The 19,085-nt window shown below is 47.1% G+C and overlaps 1 protein-coding gene across 1 annotated transcript in view; it reads right to left on the reverse strand.

The window, feature by feature from the left end:
• Window positions 1-17,885, reverse strand: part of EXT1 (exostosin glycosyltransferase 1) — a 178,189-nt gene extending 160,304 nt beyond the window's left edge. The window contains exon 1 of the mRNA XM_066335107.1: window positions 16,643-17,885. Within this exon, the coding sequence (XP_066191204.1) occupies window positions 16,643-17,589 (947 nt within the window). The 5' untranslated portion in view covers window positions 17,590-17,885. The remainder of the gene's footprint in view (window positions 1-16,642) is intronic.
• Window positions 17,886-19,085: the final 1,200 nt, after the last annotated feature.

Below are 19,085 nucleotides of genomic sequence, written 5' to 3' on the forward strand. Positions count from 1 at the left end.
CAGACACACAACCTTTTATCTTCCCCAAACCAGAGTCCCAGTCTTCAGGCATCAGTCCTTCAAACACCCTCATCCTCTTAAGAGTTGGATAGGGAACATACCATGTTCCCAGCACCAGGTCAGGATGGCAAAGTTAGATTTATGTATGCTGTTTATTGATGGGGAGGGGGGAATTGTGATTGTTTTGTTGTGTACACTGACCTACACCACCACCATGTTCCTTAATACCAACACGCACCATGCTCATCATCCACAGCCCAAATTCAGTAAGAACCAAACACGAAGACACCAATCCCATTTCTGCCAAAGCAACCACAGCACATGGTGTGATGTTTGCACTGGCCCTGCTTCCTGCCTGGAGGATGCTTGCTCAATTTAGCTGAAGCAGAACTGCTCTAACAGATTACATCCATCCCAACACAAGCTCCAGAGCCACAACACTCCTTGTGCAACACATCTCAGTGACCTAGGCTTTGGAGACCAATTCCCGACCGGAGATCATACTGCTGTGGTAGTGATGCCTGCTCCATCTGCACCATTGATGGGTCACAGTCACACCTGACCCCACAGACACACTTTTATTCAAAAATCTCCTTCGAGTAAGCTTTACTTCTTCCTTGCAAGGATTGCCATAGTGGCTTCCCCTTAAGTCTTTCAAGTCTTCCATTCAGCTCTTGTTTTCTGACAAGCACAGCTGAACTCAAAAGCTGTCAAAACACACATACTTCCCAAGGTTACAGCTGCAGACACTTTGGACCACTCGTCCTCCTGAGCCTGAAGCCAAGAACCACACAAGGAAGTCCACTGCTTAGTGCAGGATTGCAGAAGCTCTGTCTTTCCTGATAGATCTACTATCAACTCCAGCAGAGCTAGGAGATCCCCCACCAGCCCAAGCTCAAAGGAAAAACATGGAATAGTTTGAAGTTGATGTTTTAAGTGTAAGGGAGCAGATATCTTCAGTGTGTGTTATACTTCCTACAAAGAGTCTTACAAGTGACTTAAGTCACTTGTGAGTTCAAGTGAGTACAAAGTGAGTACAAAGTGAGTTCAAGCCAGCCTTTTCTTCTCTCCCTTTTTCATCCTGCTTCTTTTCACAGGACCACACTCATAATGATGGAAAAGTTTGAGTTAAAAGTGTCATCTACATAAAGGTTGCCTAGATGCTTTGAAGATGCATGCCACAGGATGTGTGCAAATAACAGGATTTCACTTTACGTTGCATTTAAAAGAAAATGTGCCAAAAGCGATCATTCTGCACACAATGGGTAAGAGAACAAATAATGAGTCCATGCCACACTGATAGCAGGACTGAAGCTAAAGGCGTCACTTAATTTGCACTGGTAAAGCAAAACCAAATTATTCCGGAGAAATAAGAAGTCTGAATCAGAAGCCATCCAAACTTTTAAATTCAATCCTGTTGCTGTGAACACAAAGCAATACTGGTCTCAGAACATTCTGGAGACATTAATGAATCAAGGACCAGTAAACTTTCCAGGGAGATATCTCTCTACTCTACACCTAAGTGGAGCAATACCCCAGATAAAAAATACAACAGTTGAATTCCAGACCTTGCATGAAAAAGAGGACATTATATACTGTGTGGGGATGACAAACATCTCAGATCATTTGACTTGTAGCTGGATTCTGCAGCCTCTGACATACATGGCACATTTAGCTTTAAAGTTAAATGAGACTTTGGGGCAAAAGGATGCATTTACACATCACCCTGCAATGTGACATCCATCCCCCACTTCTCTGACTTCTGTTTAAATAGATCAAAGACTGCTGGCCATGAAAAGCAACATCACATAAGGCAGTCGGGGGTGCCTCCCAACACCTCCCCTGCTGCTGCTGGCCGTGCTCTGGCTGAGGATTCAGAGCGGCCACAACTGAAGAGCTGTTAAACAACTGAAGTCAGCAATGAGTAGATTACACTAGTATCCCCAGATGTGAAGAATAAAAAGCATATTTCAAGGAAAATGTATTTCAAGGAAATAACTTCAACACAGGGCAGCAGCAGCTCAGCACATGACCGTGCCCAGGCACTGCTGCTGCCCAAAAAGGCAAGACTTGCCGGTGGAGCATCTCCTTGCCCCAGCAGTGGGTCTCTACCCTGGGGCTGCATAAAGGCAGCCTCTGCAGAACAAAAGATGCAGGGAATGAAATACTTGAAGAAGATTCTTCTCTCCAAAGTGCTATCATTTGGCAATTTGTTATGTGCTCCCAACCCCATTGTTTCTGAGAGTCGCAGAACAAAAACTGCCACTCATCAAGATTCAAAATTACAAGGCTTGTCTTGCAGAGAGAAAGCAATACCTAAGTCATATCTGGTTTTGAGAAAGCTACAATTCACATAAAAGCTGAGCAAAGCTCTCGTCTATCACTTTAATTAATTGTGCACAGAAGAACAGGATTGAAGCAAACATATTCCAAAGCACACTGAAGTTGAAGGCGCGTTACAGCCCCACAGCTTTCAGCTTTCATTACAAAAAGGTGGATTCTCACTTAGTACTATTTTAAAGAAAAATAAAAAAGCAGTAAGTTTGAACTGTTTTCTAAAAGTTTTGAGTTTCTAAAACGACTTGGTTTTCACACGTCATCTTTAGACAGCCATAAAGCCACTTGCGTGTCTCATCTTACTGTCTAATTCGTTTAAATGATCTGGTTTCACTTTTTCCCAGAAAAATATACTGCTAGCATGTGGAGGCAAGCAGGGCTTTGCAGGGTTAGAGCAAGTCAAAGGCAAGCAAAATGGCATAGCTGCCTACAAACAAATAGCAAGCAGCAAACCTAAGGTGAAATGAGTATAATTAGCTCCTCAAAACTGCTAAATCCTGTGCTGGGAGTCCGGACAACTGCTGGAGCTGGATCAAGCCAGCAATGCTCTGAGAAATGAAGATACATAGCAGTTAAAAGTCTGTTCAGTAATGCAGTGAGGGCAAATCAAGGAATTCTACCCACATCCAAGAATGAGCACGGATCCACAACACTTGTTCTTCACACTGCTAAGGATGAGCAGCATGGAGAAAGGGCTCAAACCCAACTTCAAGGCCTACAGCTCAGAAATACTGAATTGTTTGTGTATCCCACAGATTTCTTCCCTCTTACTTTACCAAAACTTTAAGATAAAACCCACTGTTTGTAAGGGAAAAACTTCTAAAAGGAACAAAAAGACTACTCTCACCTCTAGAGATCCAGTAGTGCTATCCTGTGCATGCATTCATACCACCTTCAACCTTTATACACCAGGGTTTAAAACACTGTAATAACTGATTCTCCGTTAATCTAGAGAGAGGCTAAAACCATCTTACAACTAGACAAAAAGAAGGCAGGAACAAGTTCATTCCTAGGCTTATAAAACAAGCCTTTACAGATAATTATGTTTTATTACTTTTCATTTTATGAGGATTGTGTTACACAAAACAAATACCAGATGCCTATTTGTTGCATTTGGGGGAGAGGCGGAATCTCCGCAAGCATTGCTGTAAGCAGCCCTGCTTTTAATAAAATACAATAAATGCATAAAAATTAATACTGTTGGAAACCAGCAGGTAGGAAACAAACTGATGAACTGGAAGACCCCCTCCCCTCCAAGCTCCTGCAGCAGGAGCAGCCACTCACCAGCCTATTGCTCAGGGCAGGAGCTCTCTGACCAAGGCTCCTTATGCATTTCCCTTTCATGCATTGCCATTAATGCCAAATTTTGCAGATAACCAAAAGCTTAAAAACAAAAAAAGAGGTGAGGTAAGCAGGAATTAATCTACTTTTGTTAAAGAGACACTCATGTACTCAGTCAGGAAAACCTGCAAATAAAAGTCAAGTTCTTAAAGATGGAATAAAGAAGGAAAAAGTGAAGAGAGAAGGTGTAAAGGAAGTGTAAAGGGATTTCTGACAACCTTAAAGCAACCATCCAAAGTACCTTTTTACTGTTAACTTGCCAGACTCATACAAAACGCTCCCAGATGGCCTGACAGAGGGTGCAGGACACGCCTCTATACCTGAGATGAAGGATATGCATCTGAAACGTGGACACAACCAGAGGGAGGCACACAAAGCATAACCAATAACAAGCAAAAAAGGGATGCAGTTCCTCAAGGACAGTAAAACACAGCCAACTTTCCTGAAATTGTGTATGCAGGATGTTATTGCAGCGGTGAGTCAAGTTCAAATTTTTTTAAGGAGCAATTTCTTTAAGACATAGTGCAGCAATAAATGCAAGGTAAACAGCAGTGGGATGGTTTCCATGCTTTGCTGCTCATTTTCAGGTTTCCATCTGTTCTATTTATCAAAGCTGAGGATGGGTCTCTTCTATTATCCTCCCCCAGTGCATATCCTCAACCTACTTCCTAATCAAGTTTGTTTACAAATATTCATTAAATTCCATACTTTATTGGCCCAGTCAGTTAATTTTAAGACCACAGTACCACAAGCTGCAATTACAGTAATCAGTGCATTGATTATTGTGAAACATGGTTACCCTGAGACCAAAGTTAAAGTAAGAACTATTGCTATAACCAGTAACTACACCAACAAGGCACCCAGGGATCACATCACTATCTCTAAATTCTTAAATTACCAGTTTTTGACCCAAATAACACACACAATTTCACTGTGAATTATTTTACAGTGACCTGTGTCATAAAGAATTTTCATTTAAAATGAAAGAGTAAAAAAACTTTGCTAGAAAGGGTTATTATTACAGGCCATCAGAAATAGCTAAATAAAACAAAAGATGAAAACCTGGTTTCACTGCAATTCAGTAATGTTGTGATACAGAAAGTCAATAGACAAGTGCCCTGGTTATTTTGGTCCTCAGCAACAGTAACTGAAACTGTTACTGCTGAAACATCAGCGGGCAGTGAGGAAGAGTCTTGTCAAAAATGATTTTTTGACACCTTCAGTGCAAACAGTTAAGATAAGGACCAGGTCCCCCTGCACAAACACAGAGCAAGAGTCGATCCAGACCCTGGGGTTCTCAACTGCTGAGCTCCACAGCAAAGACAAAGGAGGATCTGAGAAGAGGCAAAGCTGAGATAATAGCCAGCCCCATGGTTAGCTCCACGTGAAGAGACACGCATGGAGTGAAAGATTATTGGCATGGAGTGAAAGATTATTGGGAGTTTGAGGCTTCTACTGAGCTGAGGGGACATGAAGCCTTCACACTGTGTGCAGAGCTCAGGAAGAAGCACCCACATGTGGCTAAGCAAGGGGTGCTGCCAGCCCCAGCCCCCTGACAGCCCATTCTCAGGGTCTCTGACCATGCAAGGCCCAGCTGGGGACAATCAGACGCTGCTCAGACCTTCCAACTCTCATCCTGCCTACAGCAGCCCTGAAACAACACTTACAGACAGACAGGACGATAAGGTGATGGGCTACCCTCAGCTGAAGATGAACAATCACCTCTTCTTATCAACACCAGCTCCTGCTCAGGTTTTGTCTCCTTACACACCACATCTGCGAAAGCCGTATTCCAGAGAAAAAAGCTAAGATTTTATTACTGGTCTCTTTGGGAAGGCCACAGAAAAGTAATTGCATTTGTGGGCGCGTGAACTCACAAATTAACCCCAGGAACCCTGTTTATGGCAGAGGGGTCATTTACAACGAGAAGTGAGAGCAGCAAGCGCACATACCCCTGACTTTGATGTGTCACCCACCTGCCTTCACACAGCTCCAGCTGCCTGTGTGCTTTGATTACCTGAGCCTTCCCCGCCACTGCTTCACTCAGCTGCTTTCATCTTGCCACAACAACACTGGCATGAGAAGAAAGGGGGAGAGGGAAGAGGGTGAGAAAGAGAAATAAAAAGAAAGAGAAAGATTTGGGGCTGGAAAAGTCAGCTTGGTAGAGGAATCTGGAAAGAACTGACATGCTGTCAGGCAGAGATAAAAGCACTAGAAAATAAGGGATGCGTTGCGCACTTACTAAAATGGTGGCATGATTCTAATAACGAAAGCACATCATTGGCACCTGCTTGAAATGACTCCCATGAAAGAGCCACCCAACAATCTAGGACAGCTAAACTCAGTGCCATTTTTATCTTTTTGTCAAATATGCATAAAAGCTTCTGAAGACAACAGTCCAACACGAAACTGTAACAGAAAGTATTCTAAAATCTTACTTTAACTGATCCACTGGCCAGACTGACTATCGAGCCTGAAGGCATGCCAAGCAGTGAAGAGAAACCTAACACCAACTTGAATTAAAACTCACAGAACTGTAGTAAAAGAAGTAGGCAGGGAAAGGGGATGAAGAACAGTTATGAAAATGCACGACTGCCTGAAATATTTCCCTATCTTCAAAAAATGTTGCCTTGAAATTCCTACCTGCTTCATTCACCTTGCTGCTATCAGATTTTTTATTATCCTCAGTTTTGAGAATTTGTCTGGCACTTAGTATGCAGGAGCAGTGCACAGGAATAGATCCTGCTGCCACAGATAATGCGGTTCTAAGGGAAACCCATCAATTGTTAATGGCCATGCAAATTGTTGAAACTAGAGAGTTATTCACAGTTATCTCGCTGTGATTTGGTAAGTGTCCATGCCTGATGTGATCACTCACTTGATATATTATTCCATTACAATTCAAGTAGTAGTCTAAGCTTTTGGGTTTAGAGAAAAAAAAACCTGTAAGGGAGTGTGGAAGGGTGAAGGAATCTTATTTGTTTTAAATTATTTTAAACAGTCATACACACCTTCTTTGTAAAGTATGATAAATCCCTGTCTGCGACTGCAGTCATGCCTTACTGAAACATTTAAATCCCTCAGATCGGAAACTGAAGGAGCTTAGCATGCAACTTTAGACCATGATCCTGCAAAGCACTTTCTTATGTTTCAACCATACACACGGTGCACACACCCTTTGTGGATCTTCCAGCTGCAGTTCACACCGGTTTACAATTTCTGATCAGGGTTTTCTACTGCTTAAGGAAAAATTTGTTGGCAATTATTAAGCTATAGGCATCTCCTCAAATCCATAATGCATTCACTCTCTCTTGCAGCAGCAACCTACTGATCATTAATTTTCAGCTTTATTGCAGCTCCAACATTTCAGCTGCCTTTTTTTTTTTTTTTTTTTTTTTGCATCTTGTCTGAGATTTATTACTTTTAGCAAAATATACTTTAGGTTTTTTCTATTTTGTTTGCTGATTTTTAAACCACTCTTAAGGTGGAAGCATTACTCTTCTTTATAAAATAATTCTGAAATCACCATATTAAAAAATAAATCCTATAATTATGTTTCCCATTAGGATTAGATAAAATACATTTAATTAAAAGAAAAATCTGCTAGCACCCAGCACAATGGTTGGTGGCAAACTCATAAGATTAAACATTCATGTGTTTATCTTCCTGAAGCAGCTGACTGAGTCTATGAGCAGACACACCAAAACAAGCCTTCAGAGATATAAACTCAGACATTATAACAAAACTTTTTCCTTCCCTTCAGACAAAGATTCTCATTTTCAGAAGCAGCCTCTGAATTTATTCTTAACTACTACAAAAACTACAATTCTGATGAGCTTTCTGGTAGTAACACACTGAACTACCTGACTGCACCAGGAATTCCAGTTTTGTGATTAAATATCTGCAATTATTCACCAGGTAAAAAACAGTATCAGAAGTTTAGATCTTCTAGGAGAAAGAAGAAAAACAGGATTCCTACCCAAACACTGCCACGCTCCCCTGTCTCCCACACTGCTGTTGGTCAGGTGATGTTCTCCATCAGCCTGAAGGTGGCAGGGGTCATAACACACACTGCAGCTCTAGCAAACTATTTATACCATACTCCCTTTTACAGCCTCAGAGAACTAATTATTAACGGGACAGGATCCCCCACGGACACACTCAGCAAACACTATGGTATGCAATTTTCCTTTAGGAATTTACTGCTATGGGCAGGCCGTCAGCATCACGCTCTCAATTTTGTTTAGGAGCTGAAGAATGATTGATCTTATTGATTTGTGTCAACAGTCTGACATGGCCATATCGACCAGCTGTAATTTTGTAGGAGGAGCTGGGAAGGGAACTGGAGATTGCATTCTCTGTGGCACATCACCCTGCCCAAAGAGAAAATTATGTTAGAGATGCTGGTACAGCCATCAACAGGACAGCACTGGGACTCGAACCGACACAAGTGAGTGACGACAAATTTCCCACTACGGTGTTTACAGCGAATCCACTGCTAAACACCCAAATATGTAATTATAATCTATTACAATTATGCAAAGAAGTAACATTTCAGAAAGGCCTTCTCATTTCCCATTCTTAGCATTGAATACTTTTGTTTTGCAGCCAATCAACTAAATTAGCCCTAATTCTGTTTCATTCATAAACACAAAGAGGATATTAGAGGGGAAAAAGTGAATAAACGGGAAATTCACTTAGGAACCCAGGAATTATTTTGTTTTCATGTATTTCTGGACTAGAAACCATCATGGAGAAATAAGTCAACTTACAGAAGCTTTACTGAATTTGCTAAGTGCACTGCAGGAGCCCTTGGAGGAGTCATCAGGAATGACAGTGCTTCAGTGCCTGGAAAAACAGTGGTCTTTGGTAGCAGCTGAGTGAAGCAAGGAGAGTTAAAAGGCTCATATATCAAACACGTCCTGAGCCAGGACAAGTCAAACCCCAAAAAAGCTTTAGAGGCTATCTGCCCTCACCCGATACACAGAGAAGAGCTGCTTTATACTGCTTCTGACAACTGTCACCTTTTATTGGAAAATCATTTTAGACCTATGGTCACTGATGCTTCTTGAGAAGGGGATATAGAAAACATAAAAGAGTAGTATTTCAGTTTTACACAGGCTCTAAACATTATAAAGCACTAAAGTAAACCCCTGAAATGCTTAGGAAAAGCAAAGACTTTTTTCCATTTTAAAAGCATATGGAAATGCAACCATGGTTGCCAGTGGCAATCCTGGCTGTCAGACCGCAGTCTTGAGATCACATCCAGGCAGGCGAAGGCAGGAGCTGCTGTGACAGCCCTGCCAGCGCCTCACTTCTCCCAGGGACTGCGGGAGGGTTGAGAAGTCTGTCTTATTGGAGTATGAAATGGGAGCCTGATTTAGCCAACACAAACATCCCACCTCTACCACCTTTCAGAAAACGCCCATTTAGCATCCTGGCCAATGAGACAGCACTAAACCACACGAAAAACTGAAGCTAAATCTCAAGCGTTGGTGGGAATGTAGAAACACCAGATGTTTAAAGAAAACAGTCTCTTCTTTCTCTTATTATCGAGGAGGCCTAACCCTCTTGACTGGCTTACAGTTATGTTTTCTTATTCTAAGAAATGATAACATTTTAGGAAGTTAGATTCCACTTGGAAAGTCATCAGCATGGCAGCATTCATACCAGTTTTTTCCCAGCACAGCAGTTAAGACACAACATTTTGCTGAGATAGGGCCTGTATTTCTTAAAACACTACTTCCCCCTTCTCAGTGAAACAAATCTCTTCTCTTTTGTTCTCATTTGGAATTAATTTCTTAAAGCAGGTTCTCCTGCATCACAGCAGTATGCTGATCTCGCACCTCTTGGCCTTCAGACACCCTCCCAGGCTATGTGACACTCCTGCCACAACACCAGGATAGTTTCTTCCCACGTGTGGCTGTCAACTGTTACAAATTATAATTTATTGTATCAGTGGAAGAAAGGACTCCCACCATTCTCTGGCTGGGGTCTTTAATTTCACCTGTGCACACCTGGTGTCGCAGGCACCTCCTGCTACAGCTCCCTCCCTCCCTGCCTTCTCCAGAGATGTAGGGATGAGTTGTATCAGCATTAGGTAGCATCAATGCTCCCTACATTTGACTGAGGAGGCTCCTAAATTAAGGGCAAAATAGTGATGATACATGTCCTGTTTCCTCTTGAAATTTGGATTGAAAAATTATCAACACAAAGCCTCACACAAAAGCACAGCATAGCTGAATGAACAGAGAAAGCAGAACAAATCTATTGCTCAGTCTAAACCATGAGAAGGTTTTAAAACCTATATGTCCCAAATACTTGGCAATTTGGAAAGGTGCAGAACCTTAAATAAAACCTATAGACACATTCTCACAGGCTAAACTAACATCCATATGACATGAGACAAGAGTATAAATCTTGCATCATCATCTAGATATAGCCAAGTCCATGAGAAGTCAGTCATCTTAGCAGCTCAGAACAGGGCATTTAACTCCATTCTCAGGCCTGACAGTTGTTCATGTACCTTCCAATTATTCTTCTCTGGTTAGCAAAACAGTTTGTTTACCCAAGACCACAAAACTCTGTGGATTTTCTGAAAGAAACCCTTTGGAGAGAAAAGGAAAACAATCACAGATAATACTCCAGAAATCATCAGATTACAGCACATTCTCTTGACTCACATCTGTTGAGTAAATAAGTGCTTCATGCTGACCGGTTTCATTTACTTCCCTCTCCCGCAAGCGGCTGCTGGTTTACTTTCCAGTGGGCTGTTCCAGGTCTGTATGTGGGGCAAAAGGATTATCTCCAGCAGTCAGACCAGCAGTCTTTTCACTCAGGTTTGTCTTGAGCTGGAACTCCTCTTGTTTGATCCCATTCTCCCAGCAAGATGCACTACTTCACAGATGCATGAATGCAAACACACCCACAGCTGAGAACAACCTCAACGCAGCGGACAGCAGCAGGCAGCACACAACCCACAAGAGAACCCCAAATTTAGCCACCTCTCTCCCTCAGCAGCAGTTTCAGTGAAATGTACTTTAGGCAACTACATAATGACCTGCAGAATTTGGACTTTCCCCTGTGGAACACCCAGCCAAGGAGGGCAAGAAGGCAGGAGCATCAAGGGATGCTCTGCAGCACCTTCCTGCTGAGGCCACCTTGCTGGGGGCACAAGAGGACTTCCTCTTGCCAAAACAGGTTACTCTTAGCTCAGTTCTGATCTGGTACGCCATTCAGCAAGCCCTTGAAACTACTTGTTTCCAGATTAATTCTACTTAAAATGATGGCACAGATAATTTTTTCTTTGAATTCTGTTCTATCATCAAGTGTCTCTTCAGTGATGAGTATTTATCAATAAACTATCCTAGATCAATTTTCCTAGGCAGGAAAAATAAAAGCAGGGCCCCTCTAGCTGTGAAAGCTGTGTTCACAAACATTCTGCATGCAGAAAACACCTGCCGCAGACCAGATCACCCATCTACTGTACTGCTTTGTCACCACACAGCCTCGTATGAGATGCTTCACAGAAAGACACAGAAAGGCCTGGGGCAACCAATTATAACAATAACTCACCCCTCAAGAAAACTTAATTACTTGAGGTTAGGAGGGCCCCTGGTTTAAGGCCCGCGGGCAGGGTGGGCCCCTCTGCCAGTGCCTGACCCTACACTCCCGGCAGCGCCCAGCACTGCTCGTGCGGGGGAACGCGCTCCATGCACACGGATCCACTGCTCCCACAGCTCTACCGAGAGGGAAGAGCCTGGTGCAAACGGCCAGGCTGAGGATTGCACAGCTGGATGGGAGCTTAGGGATGCTCCTGTCGCCCCTGCCCCCAGCTCCTGCCAGGGCATCAGCCTGGAGCTTCTGGAAGCTCCTACCCCTCAGGGCCCTACTTGCAGTAAATCAGCATCAACAGGCACACTCTGCAATACATAAAGGGAGCAAGAGAAAGAACACAATAGAGCAAGCCCTATATTCTCAGACATCCATTAAAACTTTGTTATTTACCTGCTTACTGCATTTTGGATAAATGTATTGTAAACCAGGCAAATATCCAGTTTCTCAAAAATCGATATTAAAAAGTAGTCTGGTGGGGACAGATCTTTGTAGGAGCCAAGATACTCTGGGAAAATGCCCAAGCGCTCTCAGTAGTTTTTGAGTTTTATCCAAGCTCCCAAAGCAGCCTTGAATGCCTCTTGCATACAAGATGCACTGACTGGTTCCCATCTCATTTCAGATGTCCTAAACAGCCATTCTAAACCTGGGTGATTTCTCAGACTCTCCTAAATAGCTGCAAATGAGCTGACTTGTGAAAGCTTTTAGATAATTCAAAAAATAATCCAGTGAGTGATTAAGTGTGGCATTTACATTTGTATTTTAGTACAATACACGGAAGCCCAGTATATTAAAAATACAAGAATTTCACCTTTGTTTGAAACATGCACATACATGCACTGGAGTGTTCACATTATGTTTGACAGGCAAGCCTAAGCCTTACTTCACATTCTCATGCCAGTCTGCTGAGTGGCAAAGTCATCCCTTGCATGTACTTCTACCATTTCTTTTTTCAGTATGTGTATTTTATTCCTAGTGGGAAGGAATCAAAACTGAAACTTGCTTTCCTTCCCATTCTGTGCCTGTTGCATGACTGCGACCTTTGCTCACGATTTTCAAGGGTGGGAGGTTCAGCTGTGATTGGCACATGTTCTACCAGTAGAGTGCACACCAGGTAAACCTACAGGGTACCAGGCATCAATGAAAATGTTCAGCTGGATATATTTTCCTGTAAAAGTACACATCCAACCCTGCCTAGCGCTACTGTGTGCCCTGCTGTAGTAGAGAGATGTCTCACTGGTATAAGCATGCAAGGTGCTGCTGCTCTCTCCCTCTTCTGCCAGCACCCAGCAGCCCCAGGAAGATCTGTGACCAGCTCCTTCCCCAGGTTCCTCCTTCACTACCACTTGCCTTCAACCTCCTCTGGCAGAAGTAGTCCCACCTCATGAGGTCCTGTGTGTTTTACCTCAGTTCAGTCAAGATCACACAGGCCTTTTGAGCACTGACTAGTCAAAAAGCCTAGTCTATAAAGAACATCTCATTATGCTATTTGTCCTCCACTATAGCTCACTCCAAAAATATGGGTTTTTTCTCACTTTTCATCCTCCATTCCACTCCTTCCTTTTTTTTTCCCCTTTTGCTTCATTCTCATCATTAACTTTAGATAATGGATGAGGAAAAAGTCTCCTTGAATGAGCTTCTGGTGAGACCTTATTTTTTTTTACACTATTACTGCTACCCTCTCCATCTTTCAAGCGCAAGGTTGCTGCAGGTCAGCGGATATGCCACAGACACTATCTTACTTTCCTAGAAAGATCCTCATTTTGGTGCAAACCTCCTTTCTGCATCTGGCTTTACTAGAATTCCATTTCTTTTGGTATCCACAGTCATTTATATTACCTTCCAAAAAGTAATTATTTGGAACCAGTTAAGCCTGTATATGAATTCTGCCTTTGTTTAAAACACATTGTACATATGTATATATTTAGACTGTCATTAAATATTTAAGAGGCTGTCTTCAAACTTCAGCAGCAGCAGCTTTTATTCCCTTAACCCTTTGTGAAATGGAAAGCTTGAGGCTGAAATCTTCTTGTGGAGGAATTCAGAAAGCCCAGCTGCCCTAGTGCTGGATGACAAAGGCCAACTCTGACAACCAAGGACACTAAAGAAAACCAGAGGTTTTCTTTGTTTTCTTTTATATCCTGTTTGCTAGCAGTCTAATCATGATAATGTAATTCATTTTAGTCTGCCTCAGCTTTATCTGCTGAGATGCATAACTAGGATGCAAATTAATTAGCCGTGACATACAGATGGATCTTTCAATACAATTCACAGAGACAGTCAAATACTCACATGCCCATCCCTCCTTTCCCTCAAACGAAGTAAGACACTACACATTTTTCCAGACGTCAGGAAGTCACCTTTCTTGGTTTTTTCAATCCCCTAGATAGGAAATACCACATCCAGCAGACAGGTGGACCTCACGTGAACCCAACACCAAATGTTACATCCTAGATAAAATCCCATCACAAGTAGCATGTGATCTGTGCAGCCCCAAGCCAAACACATCCTTACACCACTACCCTGCTAACACAAGGTTAGCACGTTTTAAAATCTGGCCACCTAATTTACCTGGCTTGGCAAGGCCTCTAACTAGACCCCAAACCATTCACACATCACTCTAGCAAGCACTGGTATCTCAAGGCAGCTCTCCATGGCCAGGGCACCTTCACTACTGTCTTTCATATGAAGTGGTCTAAGTATCACAGCAGAGGATAGGAAAATCAGCACAGAAAAGGGTAATATGCAACTCCCAACTGATATGCCAATAGATGTATCCTGGAGAGTATGATTCTCCTTTTTGATTAAAACCTTGAGGATGCATTGTTAAATCCAAGCCCCAAACGCCTCACAAGAGCCACTCCATGTGTGGTTTTCAAGCCCAGATGTATTTAGAGACATTTCTTTCCAATCACTACAGCCTCACTGATGATCAGATGCTGCTTTATGTGGGATGAAAAATGGGAGTTCCTTCTACAGCTTTCACACCTGAGATACACATCAGCACAGGAGCATTTCAAGTGGAGGGCTGTGTCATGCTACCTTGGGGAGATGACCCTGGCAGATTTTATAAAGGGAGTGGAGGACCAGGCATGGTCCCTACAGGCACAGAGGAGCCAGCAGACACAGGCCCCCGGCAGGACACAGTGCTGTGAGAGCAGCAGATGGCACACTCTGCTGTGCATCAGCACCGAGGCACAAGAGAAGGGGCAGCAGCACACTCTGCCAAGGCTGCCCTCGCTCCGGTAAGATGCTGGGTCAAAGAGCTGCAGCATCTGCAGTTATTCACCTCAGCAGCCTGACCACAGACAGAGCCTGCATCAATTCTTGGAGTAATCTTATTTTCTTATCAGCATCAGTTTTTAGTTCTTGTCTTTTAACAGCAGCATTGCAAGGAATGTTGAAGCCCCCCACCCCCAATACAGCTGCACTGTAGTGGCAAGTATGCTTTTTGTATGAATAGCAAAGCATACTAGTTGGGTTCATGCTGTCATACCCCCTGATAGCTGCTATATACAAATCTCCCCACAATAAGTGGCAAAGACACTTTATGGGGAGCAGAACTAAGAGTTAGAGGTGTATCTTTTATTAGACCAAAATGGCATAGCTGTAAAAAAACTGGACTCACGTGAAACCACAGGCACATATGTTTGATTTTATGACAACTTGACAGCACACACTGTAGTATACAACAAATAACCAGGAATTTTCCCATCTGTAAATTAGCTCCAATTGGTCAGATCTAAAACCAAAAAAACAACACACCCTGAAAGGCTGGAATTGTCAGGTCCCCCTTCTTTCCCAAAGCATATATTCCTTGAAGAAGATCACAAGCCAAAGGGGCTCCCGGGTGACAAATACCATGAGCTTAGCTTAGTATCTCTACTGATCACCCAGCACTGATGCTGTATTGCTTCCACGTGTGCATTATTTCACCACTCTCCCATCAGTTTTCTGAAAATGAATGGGATTGAAAGTCCACTGAGTAATTGCACTGCTCTTTCCTCCCCCTCCGCAGCAGAATTACAGTAACCAAAAGGTGAGCAGAGTTCACCGAGGCAATTCATGCAGGCTTTCCCGACTTTGCAATGCCGACCTTCCCGGTCTCTTCCCAACCCCCGGGGATAGTTTCGGTGGAGAAACAGCCAGTCGGAAATTTTAACCAGTATTAATGCCAACGTCGTTTCTTCCCAAATCCTCTCCAGAAGTATTTTTCCACCCACGTTCCCCCGTGCACCACAAAACCCTCCAGCCGTTGACAGCTCTGGGTGCAGCTCCACTGCACATCACCCAGTGCTGTACGGCTGGTCTGTTTTAATTCAGTGTGTAATTCATGCTACCCAGGAAATATTCTCGTGTGAAAAACTTCATATACAGGCACCTATTCTGCAGCAAACATAGCGGTGGTCGGCTTTTAAATGAACTAATCAGCTGCAAACAGCTTAGTCAGCATCGCAATCCTGGAGGTAATTCCCAGAAGCGATTTTCTCGGCAGCAATATATACAAACCTGAAAAGCAGACTGGAAAACAAGGGCAACAGTACAGCGACAAAAAATTTGGCTTCACAGTGACATTACCAACAAATAAAAATAAAAGTCGAGAAAAGGCAAGCAACCAGGCGTTCACAGAAAGCACACGCTTGAGCTCGCATCACTGGTGTATTCTCTCACATGTGAAAACCAGAAACTCAGACACAGGACATAAACACAGCCAACACTCCTTCCTTCTTTCTTTCCCGATACTGTGCTGGTTTGAACTGAGAGGAAAAATACGGCAAGGCGAGTTACTGGCTTGTCTGTAGAGATACACAGACACAGATCACACACCGGGCAGTGCTTTCTGGAGAACGCATCCCAGCCATTGCCCTCAGCAGCCAACCCACTTCGGGAGCGCGGCTCACATGCGACCTGGAGAGAGCTCAGGACTCCTAGAAACTTTGTCTCAGGGCAGGGAAGGCACAGGGCACCTGGCCTAAGAGGCGCTGGGGGATCAAAAAGCAGTGCCAAATGCCAGCGCATCCTCCAACACCTCTGCCGCTGGCAAGGTTTGGAAAGCCACCGGGGCTGCGGATGGAGGTCATCAGTCCCCGGGCAAGCAACGCCACGGCGGCAGGACACCGAATCGCCCTTCAATGCCTCCCCGCCAGCTCCCCCGGCCAAGGCAGCACGGAGCCAGCCGCCAGCCTCACGACTGACGGGAGAAGCCACCGACTCGCCCAAAGGAGTGATGAATGCCTTCCTCCGGCCACCACCAGCGCACTGGCACACATCTGCTCACATCTGCCCGGCGGCCCGGGCCGCCTGCATGCCCTGGGGATACAAGCTCGGGGAAGGGGCACCGCTCACTTACTTTTCGTATTCGGCGTTGTCTCGATCGCAGCGCGAATCCTTGTGCTTTTGCCAGTCTTTGCCATGCTTGCAGGTGGTCAGGAGGACAACATCCTCTCCGTTATGGACGTGATATAAGGCATTCCTGGTGTCTGACCCTATCCCCGTCAGGTACCTTTTCCCCTTGAATACCAACATGTACTTCCTGAGAGGAGGGATGGTGTTAAACCTCAAAAATCCCTTCTCCCCTCCTGTCCTAGGATGATCCTTAGAAAAGAGCGGGATAGAAACGTCAAAGTTGGGTCTGAAGTTTTCAGTACTGATGCTGGCTTTGGCCAGCATAGCCTGGCCAATGTCGAACCCCACATCCTCAGTGTAGTCGGGCCAGGTGCCGGAGTATAAATTAAAAATTAGGTGGTTTCTACCGTTGTTCCACAGGTGGAGGCTCTGCACCTTGGAGCGGAGGTTGTGCACATACTGGGGCGAGAGCTGGTCTCGGTCCAACGTGTCCAGGCTGAGGACGAAGAGGCAGGCCTGCCCGGGGTCCGAGGTGTAGAACCGGGAGCCCTCGATAGCGGCCAGGACGTTTTGGTAGCTCTCGGCGATCTTCTCTCCTTTCTGCTGCGGGTACACGTAGACCTTGAAGCCGTTTTTCCGGCACTGGGCGAAGTCGAAGCAGGACTCCATGCGGCAGCGGCGCCCGCGGTAGAGGCCGGCGCTGGCGTCCCGCCGCTGACGGGGGGAGACGCGCCCGCCGCCCTCGGGGCTGGGGCGCTCGGCGGGCGCGAAGGGCCGCAAGGCGTCGGGGAAGCGGGGCCAGGGCCGCTCGGCGCCGCCGGGGCGCGGGCCATGCCGGCTACCGGGCGGCGGGTGCCGGGCCGCCCGCAGCCGCACGCCTCCCAGGTAGAGCAGCAGGGCAAGACAGGTGCCGGCAGAGAGCAGCGTCAGGTAGCGTTTTTTGGCCTGCATGTGTCCGGCGGGGGTCCGGGGGGCTGCGGAGGAAGGCGGGGGCAGCCCGAGCTCGCCGGGCGCCGCTCTCAGCTCCGCTCCGCCATCTTCCCGCCGGCGAGCGCTTCAAACTCTCTTCGCCCACCTCCGCTCGGCGCCGTTCCCCAAGCCGCCGGCCGCGGCCGCGCATGTGGGCGACCGCCGCAACTTTCTCGCCGCCGGTGTCTCAGGGGCGGCGGGCGGCGGCCCGGCGGCGGCCCGGCGGGGCGCCCCGCATGCACTCAGGGCCAGCCCCCCGTGCGGGGCGGGCACCGGGCAGCGCCGCTCCCGCCTTCCCGCCGCTGCCGGCGCTCGGCTCCGCCACGCTCCCGCCCACCCCTCTCCGCCCCGCGCCGCCAGCCCAGCCCAGCCCGGCCCGGCCCAGCCCCGCCGGCTCACAGCCCGCGGCCGCCGCGCCGCAGCCTGACGAAGCCCCGCATCGCCCGGCGCCCCACGCCCGGCCTCGGCGTCGCTCGCTCCTCGCCTCGCTCCCGCTGAATGGCCCCCAGGACGGAGCAGCGGCGGCGAGGACCCTCCTCCCTCTTCTTCTCCTCCTCCCTCTCTTTCTCCTCCTCCCTCTCTTGCTCGCCCCTCCCTCCTTCCCCGCCTACCCCGGGCCGCGGCGGCAGCGACCGCCGAGCTCCGAGCCCCGCTCGACCACCCCTCCCGCCCGGGGCCGCGACCCCCGCCCGCCGCACCCGGCCCGCGCCGCCCCCGCCCCGGCCCCGCGCGCTGACCTCACCCCGCCGCGCACCCCGCGCCCCCATTGGCGGGCGTCACGTCCGGGGGGGCGGGGCTTCCGCCGCGCCCATTCATAACGCGGCGGGCGGGGCCGCCGCTGCTGGAGGGTGTCTGGGGTTCCTGACTGGTGGGGCCTGGAGCGGTGCGCTCGGGGCTGCCCCGCGGGGTGACATCCAGCGAGCCTCGCCTCGGGGCTCCTTCACCCCTTGCCCGCTCCGCTCCCCTGCCAGTGCAGCCCTTAGCCCCCGGCCGAATGTGCCTGGACCCGGCTTTCCGCCGCCGGTGCCGGCGCTGCCGCTGCTGCCCCCTGCCGCCCCCTGCCGAGTGCAGCGCCGCTATGCTGGAGCGGTCCCGGGGAACCAGACGCCAACCCGGGTCTGAGACCCAAAAACCCAGTTACGAGGCGCCTGGTAACAAGCGTTCTGTGTGGTGCGGCAGGGCTGCGGCCCGTGGTCACGGCCCCTCTCCGTGGCGGGGACGTGGCTCCTGTGCCAGCGCTGGGGCTGCCCTCGCACCCCGGGGCGCCCGGCCGGGCTGCGCTGCGGTCGGCGTTCTCCGGGGACAGGCCCTCCGCACCGCTGGGGCGGCTTCTCGCCGTTGGCAGACAGCAAAACGATGCCGGTAAACGAATGGTCTGTAGGGAGCTGCCTAAGCACCCAGCCATCCCTGCAGCTACATATTTGAGCTTAACCTCATCTGCTCCTTGGCATTCAGTTCCATCGCCAGCAGCTCGTGCT

The sequence above is a fragment of the Sylvia atricapilla genome, chromosome 1 (genome assembly GCF_009819655.1).
Source record: "Sylvia atricapilla isolate bSylAtr1 chromosome 1, bSylAtr1.pri, whole genome shotgun sequence".
NCBI lineage: Eukaryota > Metazoa > Chordata > Aves > Passeriformes > Sylviidae > Sylvia > Sylvia atricapilla.